The sequence below is a fragment of the Motacilla alba genome, chromosome 5 (genome assembly GCF_015832195.1).
Source record: "Motacilla alba alba isolate MOTALB_02 chromosome 5, Motacilla_alba_V1.0_pri, whole genome shotgun sequence".
NCBI lineage: Eukaryota > Metazoa > Chordata > Aves > Passeriformes > Motacillidae > Motacilla > Motacilla alba.
In genome coordinates, this window is record NC_052020.1 from 2,565,929 (window position 1) to 2,583,131 (window position 17,203).

At 39.7% G+C, this 17,203-nt stretch overlaps 1 protein-coding gene across 15 annotated transcripts in view; it reads right to left on the reverse strand.

Annotated features, from left to right (window-relative positions):
- The window catches only part of NAV2 (neuron navigator 2), a 373,713-nt gene that overhangs the window by 9,838 nt on the left and 346,672 nt on the right, over positions 1–17,203 (reverse strand). For 10 of the 15 annotated variants that reach the window (XM_038137693.1, XM_038137689.1, XM_038137684.1 and 7 more), the window contains 14 exons: positions 16,802–16,854; positions 15,509–15,532; positions 15,325–15,399; positions 11,881–11,964; positions 11,174–11,285; positions 10,700–10,845; positions 8,459–8,467; positions 7,882–8,054; positions 5,852–6,005; positions 5,206–5,365; positions 4,630–4,730; positions 3,217–3,312; positions 2,900–3,068; positions 919–1,154 (listed from right to left, as the gene is read on the reverse strand). In XM_038137693.1, the coding sequence (XP_037993621.1) occupies positions 919–1,154; positions 2,900–3,068; positions 3,217–3,312; positions 4,630–4,730; positions 5,206–5,365; positions 5,852–6,005; positions 7,882–8,054; positions 8,459–8,467; positions 10,700–10,845; positions 11,174–11,285; positions 11,881–11,964; positions 15,325–15,399; positions 15,509–15,532; positions 16,802–16,854 (1,592 nt within the window). The remainder of the gene's footprint in view (positions 1–918; positions 1,155–2,899; positions 3,069–3,216; positions 3,313–4,629; positions 4,731–5,205; positions 5,366–5,851; positions 6,006–7,881; positions 8,055–8,458; positions 8,468–10,699; positions 10,846–11,173; positions 11,286–11,880; positions 11,965–15,324; positions 15,400–15,508; positions 15,533–16,801; positions 16,855–17,203) is intronic. The other 5 variants (XM_038137694.1, XM_038137691.1, XM_038137687.1 and 2 more) reach the window with 1 other exon arrangement.

Genomic DNA, 17,203 nt, shown 5'->3' on the forward strand with positions numbered 1-17,203 from the left:
GGCTTAAAGAGGGGTAATATTTTGTAATTTAGTTTGTGTTTTTTATTCATCAGTGTCAGAACTAAGAGGTCTGAAACATACTTCTGTTTCTTTTCAGGAACCGGATCAACTCTCCCCATACCAAACCAAACTGCAATCCAGCTAGATTTGTTGTATCATCTTGCAACTGTGTTTTCATCAAAATACAGATGACAAAATTAACCTGGAACAAACCATCCCTCATCACAGGCCAAATTTGGATGCTTTCAGCAATGCTGGAAAGAAGGATGAGCTTTTGGTGCTGCTGATGTGTGGCTGAAATGCTCTCAGCAGCTTTAAAGCATGTCTGAAATCATACCAGTGGCTTACAACCACAATTTCAACCATCCCTTTCCTCCAGAGGAAAATATGCCTAAGGCCATCAAATACACATTTTTTTTCCTTTCTTTAATCTAGATGATCACTGGAAGTATATTCAGCAAAACCAGCAGCACATAAAAAAGCAAAGACACGCCTTACCTGCCCAGGAATGTGTCTGCACAACAGCCCCTCCAAACCCAGCACATGATTACAACTGCTGATACCTGCAGCTGCAGAAGCTCCTGACAGCCTGGAGATGCATTTGAGGTTTTGGGAAAAGTGCCCACACGCAATAGGGATTGCTTAAATCTCTGGGAATTTTATGCAGGTGTTTAACTTCCTGGGCAATTCTCAGGCTCCTAAACACTTGAAAATCATGACACCTTTAGGTGTTTAAATGCACACCTGGAAACCTGCTGTTCCAGACCCATAAACAAGTGAATCTGAAAACCTTTAAGTATTGTTTCCTTCAGCATAAACATAATGCTTTGAAAATGAAGCTATGTTCAAAATGACAGATTAGGAAAGGTCTCTCATTTTGGACACGTGGCTGTGCGAGGAGGGTTTGTGCATGCTCACCTTGCTGGATTTGTGGTCGACATTGAAGGTGGCGATAATGCCCTCGGCCAGCTCCCTGCCCTCCCTGAGCACCATGTACTCAGACAGGCGGTTGGCCAGGTAGGTTTTGCCCGTGCCACTGGGGCCAGACAGGATGATCCTCCTGTGCTCCATCAGCAAGGACACGTAGCGCTGCAGGATGGGCTTGGGGATCAGCGACTCGAACACCAGCCCGTCCAGGCTGTTCTCGCAGATACCTGCAGCAGGGAAACAGGCCTCTCTTAGGGGGATTTCCAGTTTTTACCCAAATGCACCTGATCAAGCTGCTCTTCACTTCAGAGCTAAACCTCTTGCCCACCCCAGTATCCCTCATGATTGAGAGAGGCACACATAAAGCTGAAAACAAGTGCTGGGATGACCCATGGGCTTAGCCTGGTTGCTCCGTCAGCCTGTTTAAATCCTCAGCTGCATCCCTGAGGCCCTTTGGAAGCTGCCACACCAAAGGATTCCAGGATACACTTTTCATGCACAAGCCGTCCATTTTACAGCATTTCACCACGCATTCACCCTGAATGTACCTGTTTACTTTTGGATCACTAGACAAAAAAACCCTCAGCTATCATCAACTCCCCCTACTTTCCCAAATGCTTGTAATTAAACTCCTCCTCTGTATGCTGATAGTTATCTCCTCTAACAGAAAACTTGTACTGATAAGCATTTATGCCATGTCAGCAATCACTTTAGGCAGAATTGGCTTAGGGAAAATACACAGTGCTTCAAAATAAACAGCAGGAAGGGAAGTTGGCAGAGAAATATTTGCACCTCAGTGGTTACTTGGAATATTAAATATTTATATAGGCAGCTTTATATCTCAAAGGTATATGTAAGTGATTTTCCATAAATTGATTAAATACATTTACATTTTATTGAAAACTGTTATCACTTATGAACCTTCAAGGCACATGTTGAGTCAGTGCAAGTTAAATATAAACTCAAACTGCAGCTTTACAGACACAGTTGGACCTTATGCAATATTTCAGTTAGGATTTATGACTGGACAATGCATTTTATATAAGTAGAATATCCTGGGTTCATGTCAAGCCTCAGTAAGTTGATGTATTTCACAATGAAATATTTATTCACAATAAATTACAATGATGTATTTTATTTTGTCTTCCTGCCCACTGCTTTGCTATACAAGGTAACCTCGTATTTACACCAATATTCAAAAATCTGCTTTCAGTCAAATTTCAAAGATGATCTGAAGAATGTTTGGCACTGCTCCCAAATACCATCTGTCTGCAGATTTCATGCGTGTAACTTTGAGCAAACTGATTTATGTTCAAAATGCAGCAGTTGAGGGTTTTACCCCTGAACTTAGTTTCATAGCATAGTTTTCATTAAAAAGTTCTTCCCTGAGAAACCAAATTCTGAAACAAAATACTGAAATTTTATCAGTCTTACAGAATAAAATCCATGGAAATTCTGAAAACTATACATTTTGAGAAATCCAGATTGTAAGGAGTTTCATGAAATTTGGGCTCCCTCCTTCCTGGTACTTAAGGAGGGACCCTTCAGTAAGACCAATCAAGTAAATGAGTCAAGATCTATTTTTTTTTTAACCCTGCATGAAGGAAATAACAACTATAGCTGTGATAAAGAGCCAATGAAATTTTGAGGCTTGACTCATTTGGAAAGTACTTTGCTGCTCAAACAGCTGTACTGCATCCTTTGTGATGTGAGGTCTCCTCCAGGACAACTGAAGATCTGTGGAGTGTGTATTTTTTCCTAGAGTTATAGGTTGAAAACTTGCTGAAATTACAGACTTAGCACACCCCAAGTGCTGACTTTATCAAATGAAAATAGCAGGAAGTAAACAAATGATAGGAACAGGAAAAAACAGTGCAATAAAAAGGTCTCTACTCCTCTGAGTTTCTTGACACAACAAGCTCTGATAAAACTCAATAGTGAAAACTCCACCAGGCAGGTCAGGTGAAATTACCTTTGATGGTAACTGAGATAGTGTTGTTTTCTCCAACCAGGTACCCACAGGGCAGTAGCTCCGGGGTCTCTGCGCTGTTGGTGCGCCTGATTTCCCCAATGCGGTAGCCCAGAACACTGTCTGAGTTCAGACCCAGCTGGCTTATGGGATCCACGTGGATGATGTACTCCTGGGGTGGGAAAGGGACATGGGAAGTCAGGCAGCCCTGGGGGCTTGTTCTCTGATGTGACAGTGCTTAATGCACCAAGTTAAATACAGCCTGGTTCCATCAGAACCCCCAGGAGAACTTGAGCTCACAGCATTTTGTACCCACTGACCTTAAACAGGCGTCTAACAACCCCATCCAGAACATCCCACTTGGTCTTCCCACTGACTCCAATGCAGCCTATGAGGAAGGTGCGAGGCCTGGAATCCTAAAGGGACAGGAATAACTCAATCAGACAAGTGTGGTTAATGTAATTAAAATGCTGGGTTCCCTGCCCCCTCCCCTTTTACTTCTAAATGATGGTGCATCCTTACTAATCTATATGGTGAACTCTAAATGGCATATGGAATTCTTTTCACATGATAAACATTTTCTACAGTGTTGGAGTCACACATCTAAACAATATTCAGGTGGCTGTGATGTTAAGTTAAAGGTATTTATTAATCAATTCATTAACAATTAAAAAATCTCTGAGAGGATTACAGTTTAGCAAAGAGACAGAAAAACTCTTAGGAATATCCTAGACAGAAAAGTAGATGTCAAGTTCATTCTTCCATGACTTCACAATCAAAGCTGTTACATTTGCTAGGTTTATCCTATTTATATTCAGAAATTCTGCTGTGGGCACAGAAACATATATATATATATATATATATATATATATATGATACATGGCTCTAATGTATACATGGTTCTAGTAATATAGAAAGAGACTTTATATTTATATACTACATTTGATGTATTTTGCATTTTGTAAGTGATTTTTAAGGCAGATAAAAGAAATCAGAATAAATATAATTGTTCTATTTTTCTACAGCTACACTCACTGTGAAACATTAATTGAAGAGAAAACTGATTTCTATCACAAGATTTGAAGTGTTACTAAAACTTGCTGTGATTGCAGTCAATCAGCGGCAGTTTTACTGTTTATTCAGGGTTGCAATAATTAATGCAAAATAGGTATTTAATGGAAAGAGCTGCTGAGTCCATTTTATTTTTGATCATTCAGATTTTTGTCCACCCCTCAGGAAGACATGAAGTTACTTCTTAAACACACCTTTACAGGTGCTCAAAAATGTGAGATAGCAAGGCCATTGCTTGTCAAGGACTGTGTAATACATTCATGCATGTTAAACACACGAGACAGCATGCAACTTTACAGTATTTGCAATTTATTTGGGTATTTAGGATTCTTTCACGTACTTGTGGATGGAGAACATCTGAAAGATGTCATTCTAAACAGGGTACTTGTGCCAGAGAGGACAACTTAAACTGGAATGATATGATAATAGATCTCTCAGTTTGGATTTGTCAGGTTCTTCCATGAGATTGGTGCTTCTGGCATTTCAGTCCCTCTTAGCAGCTCCAAGGAAGCTGGAGGTAGCCAAGTGCCCTCTCTATCACTATCAACACACTAATGAACCGTTTTCCTGAGAAAATCCTTGAAAGTCCTTTGCAAACTTGAGTTGCGTCACACATTCCGAAGTCACCTACATTTCAAAGCTGGAGATGAAACACAACTCACCTCCTTCCATTTCATCTCATCCTGGAAGCTGACGACTATTTTGACGTGCCTGCCTCCTTCTTTCCGGACAGAGCCATCTCCAGTGTCATCCAAGAGCATGTCTGTGGACAGGAAACATCAACAGCTTCACAGCTGGCGCTCAATTACAGTGGAGACTATTCTGGTTTATTGTAGTCAAACACAACACACCTGGGCTTCACATGCCTCGAGGTAAAACACAAGAACCAGGCTGACTGACTTCCCCACCACATATCCCTCTCAAAAAAGGAAGGTGATTGAAAATTATTAGCCAGTTACTCTGTATTTTCCTTCCTATGATATATCCCCTGGCAAATGTGCACCATTAAATGGCTTTAAACAGGACTTTTCAGAGCTGAGGTCATAATTGGACCCCTCTGACAGAGGGTGTAGCAGACCTACAATGATATTTAAAAGAGGGCTCTGTGCCAGCTCGTGACATATTTCCACACCTCAGCTGTTAATAATCCACATGCTTTCATTTTTCCATGGCTAACCAACCAAAGCCTTCCAAGTGCAGGATAAAACCTGCCCCAGCACCCTTCTCATTAAGCTCACCGAGACTGGTCGACTCTGTGAGGTTCAGGCTGTGTTGAGAGAGACCCACTGAGTGTCTGGGAGAGGAGGAGATGGAAACCTGAGACTGAGTCCTGCTACAGCTGCCGTGGTTTTCAGATTTCAGCCGATCGTTCTCTGCTTTTAACTTTTCAATTTCACTCTTGAAGAGACAAGTCAGATGTTAGAAGGCACAGTGAAAACATGATTATAAGACAGCAACATAAGAAACTTAGTAATAAATAGCAGTTTAGCAGAAATGCTGTTTCCATCATGTTTTAATTAAGGATTTTAATTATTAAAATGTCTGTTCTGTGAAACTTTTCAAAGTATCCTAAAATACCTAAATATGTGGGAATTCACTAACATGGAAATGCAACTACCTTAAGGCAGAGAGCATGGAAACATTTTGACAGCCAACAAAAATGCTGTCCCCAAAATGCTGTCCCCCAAAATCCTGTCCTGGGGTTGAAACAGCTGCAGCTGAGGGCAACGATGTCAGGTGTTCAAGCTGACTTTTAATGAAGGTTTAACACTGGCACAAGGCTAAGCACAGCCTTTAGCAAGCACTCAGATATGTACTGTGCGGGTGTGCGGGTGGCTGGCCATACCAGCACAGGCTGCAGGATGTGGGGCAGCTGTTCCTCACCTGCATCCTGTTCATGGCCTCACGCAGCTGGTCCAGCTGGTGGGCAGAGCTGAGGGCCTCCAGGCGGATGTCTGTCAGCTTCATCTCCTTGTCCCGCAGCTCGTTCCGCAGCTGCAGCACCGTCTCAGCCTCGCTGTCTGTGCACTCTGAAATACTGCAGGACACCAACAAACACACACTCCTTCCTCCCCTTCTGCTGCTTCTCCAGGATTTATTAGCAGAAGAGGAATTATTCTTTTTATTCTGCTTGAAGCAGGTAGCAGTTTTGGCTTATTGAATTAGTGATGCCATAAGTCAGATATTAAACAGGCCATGGAAATTTTAGAGTCTGATGAAACAAATATGTCTGAGGGTTAACTTTTTTAATCGGCATCTGAAACAGAATTCTCTGAAATCACCTACTATTAAATAGTCTTCATTTTTTTTACGGTAGTTGCTATAAAGGGAAACTTTAAAGCCAAAATCTAAATAAATTAAAGTGGTGCAGGCATTTAACAGCAGTTGGTTGGAGATTGATGAGTTCACAGACAGATTTAAAGCTCACCAGGTGTGTACAGCTGGGTTTCCCTTAACTGCTCTGGAAGGCTTTGGAACTCTACACCTATTCAAGCATGATAAATTCCTGCTCGCTTTAAAGAACTTAACGCTTCAAAAAAATTTGGTGGCATTTTTCTTCCCTCTGCCCACAAAAAAACAAACAAACAAACAAAAACCCTCAAAAAAAAAAAATCTGAGCAACAACATTTCAGCACATTTATAACTGTATCTGTATAAAGATCAACCACACAGCTGCACGCTTTAAGGGAGATTTACCTAACGTCTTTCCCTAAATCAGTTTCATAAGAGATGTTTTCTCCACCAAAAAGCCAGTAAGCCAAGACACACCAGTTTTACTTGTGCTCTATCCTTTCCCCAGTTCACATATTTACTCTTTGTTCATGTTTATCCTTTTGGCTTCCATAGCAAGGTGAGATGTACCCACACAGCATTTTGGCTGATAATAGATGGGATCATCATCTGACAATTTTCTGGCCTGAGAGTTGTAAAGCGCAACTTGCTGTAGTCACCAGGAACACACTGAGTTAGGCTCGAGACAGAAGAAGCTTTGAAACAAAAATCATGGGGGATTATCTTCTGCTACTGACATTTCATCACTCTTATACAGCTGGAAACTATTGCTATTGTTTTCACTTCTTCATGTGAAAACAAGTGGAGGGGAACTACTCCAATGCATTTGTTCTGAAATGAGGCTGGAAGCTCTGCATGACCTTCCGAGGTCAGGAGGCTGTCTGTCTGCTAATTACAATACTGCCTGTTTCACAATACTGCCTGTTACAACTTTCTGTATTTATTTATCCTGCTCAAGTGACAATGCTACTGATGAAATTAACACAAAAGCTGTTTTACTAAATTTTCCAAGACCATTCTAAAATGTGAGTTCAGACTGAAAACAGCATGGCAAGGGAATTGTTAAACTTGATTTCACAGGTGGCCATGGAAAGGACCAGGCACAGGTGGCTGGGAAGCTACAGAAGGAAAGAGGAGTGGATAATCTCCATCCAGCAGGCACAAGCAGTTAGAGGAGTTCCTCTGTATCACTAAACCACAGTGTTCGATTTCCTTTCCTTTATCTGAATTTGTCAATAGAATTGGGAACTTATCATGGCAGATGAATATAGTATGTCCTGTGTAAGGACAAGATAAACAAAATCCCAGATTTGACCTGGTTTGTTTAATTAACAGCAAGAGATCCAATTAATTTGGCACTTCAAGGTCACCCTGGTTGTAAATATTCTTGATACTCAGTACATTCTGCTGAGAGAGCAACCCAATGAAATATTTACACTTCCGTAGTGACACAATGATTTTTGGCTTCCTAGACACTAATGGAAAGGTACTGGGTTGGGAGTCAGCTCATTTAAATCTCTGAATACATGAATTCAGCATTTCTGTCTTCTGCCTTTCCTCTACCAATGCAGCAAGATGCCTTTCATGCCATTTTCTGTCTAAAAATTACAAAAATCACTTACAGAGAATTGGAATGGGAAGCTCTCAGTAGTGGTGTTGAAACAGTGGTGTTGTGGTGTGGTAGCTTTGGTGAGGAAGGTAAGGAAGAATCAGTCATCTCCTCAATGTCTGAATGAGAAGATGCTGACTTGGGAGATTTCTTTTTCCCAAAAGCTTGCTTGAAGGAGCTGCGTAACTGGAAAAAAAAAAAGACCACAGCAGCAGGTCCATCATTAAGAGTGAAACCAAGCAAAAAAAGCCACCGAGTAAAAAATCTCAACATGCAAATACTCCAGATGCTACAGCCATACTCACATACACAGTAACATAGGTGAAAAATAAAATAGCTTTTTTTTCTTTAACTATTTTATCAGATTAATAAGGTCAATAGAAGTGGCTATGGATGCTTCCTTTTTTTAAGAGCTATATGACAGCAAATTGTTCAGTGCAACAAGCTTTACAGCAGTGTGGTGACATGTTCTAGACAGCTTGCAGCTGTGCTGGCACAGGGCCCAGCCCAGGTTAATGGCGCTGGAAGGGTTAGTGGTGTCAATGGGGGGTTAGCTTTGTACCTCTGAATTTAAGGTAGGTCCTCCTTACCTCATTGACCTGCCGGAAGAAGTGCAAGCAAAAGGAAGTGGGGGAAGGAAAAAAGACATGTTTTAACAGATAAAACCGCTGATAAGGGAAGTTTTGGATTTCTGAGACAAACACGACCAATGATTAACAAACACAAACAGTTACTTTAAAACCAGAACCCTGTATTTTCCAAAACCAGGTGTCTCAAACCATACAGCCTTTGTTTTGCATTACCTGAGGAAGACACCAGATCCAAACTCTTTAACTATTTAAACTACATTTTGTCCTTAGCTCAGGCACAGTGCTTTGGCTAAGAGCCAAGTTAATAATGTATTTTTCCTTGCAGGAACAGGTATTTCACCACATGAAAAGACTGCAACTTCTCTACCTACCTGCAACTAAAATAACCTTTAGTAATGTGACTGCCATTTTCCAACCAAGAATTAATATTCAAGTCATTAAACTGCTGTGACCCCAAAGTTACAATTCAACAGGTAGTGCTCAAGAAGCATTTAGACACTGCTCTTAGATATATAGTTTCACTTTTAGGGAGCTCTAAAAGTTAAACCCCCATGGAATCAAGGTCTGGACTTAATGATCCTCATGGCTCCCCTCCCACTCAGGATACTCCATGTACACCTTTTAATGCCATTGCAAAAATTGCCTATGTACACAGGCTGGCTTAATATGAGCTGAAAACAGTTTTTTTAAGCTAGACAAAGACTCCTACAATGAAAAATGTTGAAACTCTGATGTTTCAGCTCCAAATGGACATCTCCATTGCTTCTACACAGAACACAAAGACCTTGGCTGAGAACTTCCTCAGCACTGGTGGAATAAAGAATGTGTGAATCAGATTCAACTCACATATTCTTCGCTGTAGTGTTTTAATTTCCAATCTTCATTTCACAGCAATGATGCACTCATTTTCAATAACAACATAAAAATACTGTCCTGTTTCTTCTACTTCATGATAACTTTATTTATTTATTTAACTTTATAATAAAAAAAGTGTTCCCTTAATCTTCTTCAAAAATAGTTATCTGATGAATGAGAAATGTGGGCTGATGTAAGACCATATCCACTAGGTTACAGTAACAAAAAATAGAAGCTAAACAAGAATTTTAAAAAGTGTTTATCTTAACCAAGGCTTAATGACTACAAAAGTTTTGTGTCACAAACTAAGGGTTGCTAGAAATTTAAAAGTTACAGCAATTTACTTTGCCTATATACTAACGTACAGTACAAGAAGGATTTGGACAAGATATTGTTTCCATTCCACCAATTATTTAAGGGGCAGAGTGGAAATGCTTCTTTTGTGAAGCAGCTAGCAATACCAAGAGATACCAAAATGACACCTCTGAGATAAGAGAGAAATAAAAACAAGAACTTGTTCAGGAAGCTCTTTCTTACAGTTCAGGAGTTTCATCAACATTTCTGAGAGAATACTGAGCAAATAGCTTTTACCAGCTCTAACCACATTTTGCATCTCTACAGATTTATCTGTACACCCAAGAGATCCAGTGAGATCTAAATTCAGTGGGAAGAAAGGGATGGATTGTTTTACTGACTACAATAAAGGATCTAGGGACTTCAGTCCAAACTACAATCAGACTAGGTCACTAAGGCAGTTATGGTCTAATTGAAAATGGAGTTGAAGATAAAGTACCTTTCCTCCAGTACAGGGTACCTTGTGCATAGTACGGGATGAGCAAAGAGGGAAAAACGGGAAAGGATAGGTAAGTAATGCAAAAACTTCCAAAAGAGATGTCCATCACGAAAAGTTTTTAAAGATCAGTATTTTTTTATATTATTCTTAGCAGTCCAAGTTAATGCTGGACAAAGAGTTCTTAAACTGTTTAATATGTTCACTTATAAGAAAGCCCTACGAGACAAAAACAAAAGAAAACCCACAAGAATGATCTTCTCTTATGAGTTTGTTTTACTTTAATGACAGATGCCACATTTTCCTTAAGGGATTGGACACCCTATTAGCCAGAACTGATCTTTGACAGCTATTTCTAATTTAAGACTGGCCTTTTAGCTGTTAAGCTAAAATTCAATCCTATGCAGAGTCAACACAAGGATATACATCACTTACAACTCAATTAAGCCTTCACAGGAGAGTTTACCCAGGATCTAAGCAGTGCACAGTCCTTGTGCTAACCTGCATGAGGCAGGAAGGAGCAGTGGGGTGGATTTCACTGTACATGTCCTGACAATTTCAAAAAAACCTCACACAGTCTCCTAAAACATACTCACCCAGTTCTTCCTCTTCTTCTTCTTGGAGTCGCTCTCGATGTTGCTGCCCACGCTGGAATGGCTGGTGGCACTGTTAATGCTGGAGACGCTGTCCGAGGAGTGCTGCCTCCGGATCCGCAGGTCCGTGGGCTGAGCAGCTCCAGGACCTGGATATGAATGGAGGCAGTGTCAAAATTATCTAGGAAATTTGATGAACGGCATTAATAATGCAATCCTGAAGATACATTTTGGGAAACCAGCACTCTGACAATCACTTATCCTGATGAATGGATTGCATATTTCAAATCTTTGTTTCTTGTGATGAGATAAAAATCTGAGATGTTTCATACTTTTCCTTCAGCAATTTATCACAGTGTAAATCAGTGGGTTGCTCTGGTCTCTAGGTAACTCTGATGGTTGCATCAGCTTTTACCCAGAGGACTGAGGTCTCACTGGAGAGCCCTGGAGTCTCTGTATGTGGTGCTTGTCTTTTACCTTTGCAGTTGAGCTCAGGGGTGTTGATGACTCCATTGATGGCAGCCTGAGCAGCAGCATTTTGTTTCTTCAGGAGTTCAATTGTCTTCCTTAACTCATTCAGTTCCGAGTCCTTGAATAAGGGAAAAAAACATATAGTACACAGGAGAAGAACACCAAAGAAGCTGCTTTTCCATCTAAGTTTTGATAGTTCATAGTGAATTTATGTAATATATATGTACAAGGAGGTGAAAATGCGGTTTGGGATACCTGGGGAAGCACACCCTCAACAGGGTGCAAAACAGCTTGGGTATTATGATACCAAAAAACCGCATGTATTCTGTAATGCAGAAATAATGTCTATTGAAGTATATTGTCCAAAAACACAATGCTGCCAGTCTTGTAAGTATTCTTCTTGGTGTTTCTTTCAGACATGTCCATGTATGGATGCATCGGGATGACCTATATTACAGAAATACGCAATACTGAAGACCTGTGTCCAAAGCAACAATTGATAGGAATAACCTGATCAGTTGCCACAAAAATCTAGGGCAGAAAATTAGTGTTTTATACAAATTGTTTTTTACATTTTACTCTGTCACCACAAATGAGGGAGCTAAGTCAAACTGACTTATGTTTGTGACTTCTTCCCCCACACAACTACAGAAGGAGCATGGGCAACAATGCTGGAAAGAGAATGAAGACTTCCAATTCCTTTTGAAGCTTGCCTTTTGTTCTGCTGTCATGGTCAGGCTCTGCAGTCGGATTGTCATGTTCCCCAGGCTCTGCTCAAACGCTGCCACCAGGTGAGCCTGAAACCAAACCACACAGGAAGAGTCAGTTCTCTTCCACCGAAAAGGAGTATTTCTGCAGGTATTTAATCAGTCCACCCAGTGCATGGCATTGTTTGTCGTGTAAATGGTGCAGAGAAAACAACACTGCTTAGAAAAGGTCAAATGAGTAGAGCACACATTATGGAGATGCTTGCCAACAATAAAACATAAATCAAGTTTTTGTATAGAGAAAAGTCAGGCAGAAACTTCCCTCCAACTAAATCACTATTTTCCTTTTGTGGATTATTAAGGCAAAAAGATGTTGGCAGTCACAGGGGTGGAGGTTCTCACTGTGTTTATCCCACCAGGAGAACAGATGCTTTGCCAGATGATGCACCTGCATCTAACTCTAAGACTTCTCTAATATTTGAGCACACCTCACTTCCAGCCAAGGTCAGCTTGCTAGATAGCATCCAAAATTCCTGCTGCTTGGCCAATTACCCTTTTCTTTTCCCAAGGAAAGAAAAAAATGTGCTTCCTGGGAAAAAGATTTGACATTCTTCTCCCAAGAAGCACAGAGATCACATTGTTACATGAAAGACATCAGCTAGGAATTGAAAATTACTGAGAAGCAAAAGAAAGGAAAAGTAGATTGGGAAGATGGAAAAGAATGTAAGAAACTGTATTTCTAGAGCCATGATGTGGCACTGTTTTATGGGTATTCATATGTGTACATAACTGATCACTGATATGTATTTGTCTCATTAGCCATAATAATCTACACTAACCATTAAAAAATAGCTTCATTTATCTATTAAAAACAATTCTATATGCACAATGACAAGTAAAATGGTGAGATCTTTCCAAGCAGAAAAAGATATTTTCTCACCTAAAAAATACAGAATAGCAAAACCTTTCACAAAGCTATTCCAGACTCATTCAGCAGCAGCGCACAGTTGACTTATCCTGAATAATGTTCTCACATTCACAATGAAAACAAACATGAGCAGTACAATAACATGGGGATGTGCAGCTCTCATTCCCATCAGCCCCTATGAAAATAAGCAGATCTGAGACTGTGAGAAAATGGCAAAAAGTAATTCAAAACCTAACACTACACACGTAGGAAAATCTAAATATTTGTTTTAAAAACACAGAGTGCACAGGTTCTGTTGGAGAGAATGAACAGGGAACAACAAAGCTGATATTCAGGGATCCTCAGCAATACTTTTCAAAAACAAAAAATAAATGGGCAAGCAGGAGTGCATGGATTAGTAACAGATAGAAACCCTTAATGCTTTGACCTGAGCCTTAAAAACCAGTTGCTCTTTCAAAACCGGATCTTGCAGTTATTCCTATCTTGAAATCATTCAGTGAGCTATGGAAAACAAATGTATCTTCATTTTCTATAGCTGGAGCAAAATGTTTTCAAATTCATGCCCTTGATGGCTTGAGAAGCATCAACAACTGCAGTGTTTATGCAAGGAAATTCAGGAAAAGAACTGTAAATTGAAGAGATTAATTTGAATTGTCGAAGTTTTAATTGCCTTTTTCAAAAGGAATCATGTCTAAAGGAAATGTCCAAGTGTCTTAACTAATAGCATTTATTAGTCTCAATCTTTTTGGGAACAGACCTTGCCTTTTACATGGAAAAAGGATGTTCTCTGGAAAGAGGTGGCTAAAGACTGAAATTTAATACTGGGACAGTTATAGCAACATCTCTGTTGCCAATTTATGGACAGATCACAGGCAGGCTCAAGTCTAAGAAGTTTAAATAGCATGCAGAAAACACTGCAAAATTTTAGCGAAGTGAACTAAGCAAAAATAGAATACTATCAAAATAATAAATTATATGCTTTGGTGTTTTTTTTTTTTTTTTTTTTTTTTTTTTTTAAGAAAAGCCAACAAGAAAAACCCAAATGACCCCAATCGAAACAAAACCATACAGAAGTGTACACTAAAAACCTGTGGTCCACAAAGAGAGTGGTAGTAACCACACAGAAGTTCTTGGGCACATGAAGAGCAGCTGGGCCAGGCAGTGAGCAGCCTGTACTGAGCAGCAGTCCAGTGACCCTGAACTGTGGGAAGGAGAATGCAATAAAGCCAAGGCAGAACCAAATGAGCTGCTCAGCTGACAAGTTCTTTGTTTGAAGGACACAAGCTGAGTTACTTATCAACATCATTAAAAACCTATGCAAGAGAATCTGGTCCTGCTTTCCCCTAAGTAAAAGAATATTCTGGGGGGAAAACCAATTCCTGTACCAGCCCCTTTGTATTTGAAAGGCAAATATAAAATTTAACTTTTGAAAGATGTTTAAACTGTTTTCTTTTCCTCTTGGGACAGTAACTAAGTGGTTTCATTCAGCCAAAGCCCTTTTATTTGACTTTTCCGTAATAACTGTGTTCTTAGTTTTCAGGCCCCATTTTCAAGCTGGATGAAGCACTGTGATGCCTAGAGTGGACAGCACAGATTTCCCCTTGAATCTTTCCTGTGATAGTGGCTCAGGTAAAACCTGTCCTTTCCTGTCCCAAGCTCTGCACTCCCCCGATTCCGAGAGCTGATGGATAAGGGAAGACCCCCTTCAAGCAGCACATGTTCTGATGTTTATTAATTCCCATAAACCAGGATGTCAGTATGATCTGATCTGATCTGCTGACTATTTATCTCCAGCTTATTTACTCTAGAATTGCTTATTTTCCTTGCAAGCTTCTGTGTTGCAGATTCCTGCTATCTGTGACTGCAGCACAGAACACACAAATAAACTTGCTCAGGGTCATACAGTATTGCCTCAACACATCCTGGATTCCAAGTTTTTTTTTTTTCCCCGAGTGTCTTAAATTACTTAGCTCTCAAATTCCTGAAAGGAACAAGCAGAAGTATTGTCTACACTGACAAAAAGTCAGGTATCTCAGTTCTTCAGGCTTAACTTTAAATCAGTTTCCAGAGCCCCTTATGCCAGTATTATTTATCATGCCATTAACCCACATCTTTATGCAACAGAATGCATTTCAGAAAAGTTTCTATTAACTTTTATTCCTACCAATTATAATCTTTATCTGTATCTCATCCCACCCAAATGTCAAAGCAAGACACTGTTTTTAAAAAGAAGGCTCTGTCCTCAATGACCTTCTCAGGACCTTAAGATGGCTTACACAGGTACAAAGCCAAATTAATATTATAACTCAGTTTTTAAAGAAAGGTGTAAGATAATTTAGTAGGGCAGAGGATGCTATTTTTGGACATGTCCCACACATGCATGCAGTTATTTCTTTAAACATATCAGTAATACAAACTGAATGTTATACACATTAAATCTTTTTGTCATTTAAAAAACCTAGGTGGTAACTGTTGCATTAAATGCATCCCAGGTTAATGTTTGCTCTCAGAGTTGTACTCACATTAGCAGTCAGCTGAGTTGTCAGAGCAGACACTTTTTCTTGGGATGCATCCAATTCTCTCCGCAGCTTGCGAATCTGTGGGTTTTAAGAGAGCACTTTAGTGCATCGCAACACGGAGAAATAAAACGGCAAGACATGCAATGCACAGTGGCATTAATGCTTGTCAAAGAGGATGTGCTCTTACCTCTGACTGGCACTTCTCTTCAGGCTGAAAAATTAAAAGGAAGTATGTGAGGATATTACAACATAACCAGCCTGACAAATTTATACAAATTATCTTTTTGTATTTCAAGAACTCTAATATGAATTCCCTATTTTGGATTCCCTCATCCATATTCAGTCTAATTTAATCTCCTAATTTATTTACTCTCAAGGAAAAATAAAATAGGCTGCTGGAGGTACTTCCTTCTGCAGGAAGGAATTTGGGCTCCACCTCAGCCTGCTGAGCAGTGCACCTCTGATCTCAGTCATGGAAGTGTGAAGAAGTCCTGGCTCTGTCCATAAGGGACTGCATGAGGCTCTGAAGAACCAAGACCGCCACAGAACTTGACTGATCCTGGGCAATTCCCTTCATCCCATGCTCAGCTCTCCATGGGAAGGAGGTCACATCTTTGCATTCCAAAGTGATGTGAAAAAAAAAAAAAAAAAATCCTGCCACTTAGGTGCTGCCTAGGCACTGTGGCAATGAAAAAGTGAGGACACACAGCCAGTTGTGAGGATGCCAAGTGGATGTACTGACCATCCACTGTGGTCAGCATGATAGAATTGTGGCTATTATGGCCTGGCTCTAACCACAGTTATCAGCTAATGAGAAGTATGGGGTAGGAAGTCAAACTGTTTCTAAGAAAACATGCCCACACCAGCCACCAGGAAAATTACACCAATCCAAACACACTATTTGGGCCACTTGTGCAGCAAGCACTGGAACCTGAAGCTCTGAGTGCTCCCCTGCTATTTTCAAACTCCAGCAAGCCTTATTTTAGGATCAGATAACCAAAATGAATACATACTTGTGGAGAAAATGTTACTGGCACAGTGACTAAATTACCTTTTTTTAAGAATTATTAATATTTGTGCATTGAAAAGTGAACTTCTTTAGTAGTAAATCATTAATATAAGGATAGGATGAATTTATTCAGCAAATTTTGGGATGCTATAAGTAACAAAGTTCAAATCTCCTTGTATCTACTGAGATGCTTTGTAGCAAAACCTACTTAGCACGGCATAAAATACAGACTCAAAAAATCAATGGCTGCTTTTAGGCCATTGAAGTCTGTGTTTAATGTGTTAAATATCCACAGGCATCTTCAAGAACATAAACATCTTCAAGAACATAAACATTCCTTTCCTAGATAGCATTCAGAACAGAGTCAAATGAAAACTGCTTTTTTCCTGCTCCTTGAATGGCAAAACTAGCAAGACCAGCCAATTCAATAATTTTGATGAATAAATATACACTTCATTTCATTATACTCACTGTGGAATAAATAGATGATGTACTGGACACCAAAGAGAGAGAAGAACCATGCACTAAAAGAAAGAAAATAAACACAATTAATTTAAGTGCACTAACCACAGGATGGAATCATCATAAATCATCCACCGTAAAACATTGATCTGCTGTAGAAATACTTTCACAAATTTCATTATCCATCATAAATTTAATTATATTATTGTAGCAATAATGTATGCTTTGAAGCGCGCATTGCCAGCTGATACAATCCATAACCTTGGATTTGGTAAAGCTGTTTTAAAATTCTCATAATACTTGTTTTTTTGGGAAAATTAGGTGTCGCCAAGAAAGTTTACAGAAGTTTTGATGAACATCTGTTCAGAGGTAAATATTTCTCTGAATAGTTTATATTAAAATTCTTACAAA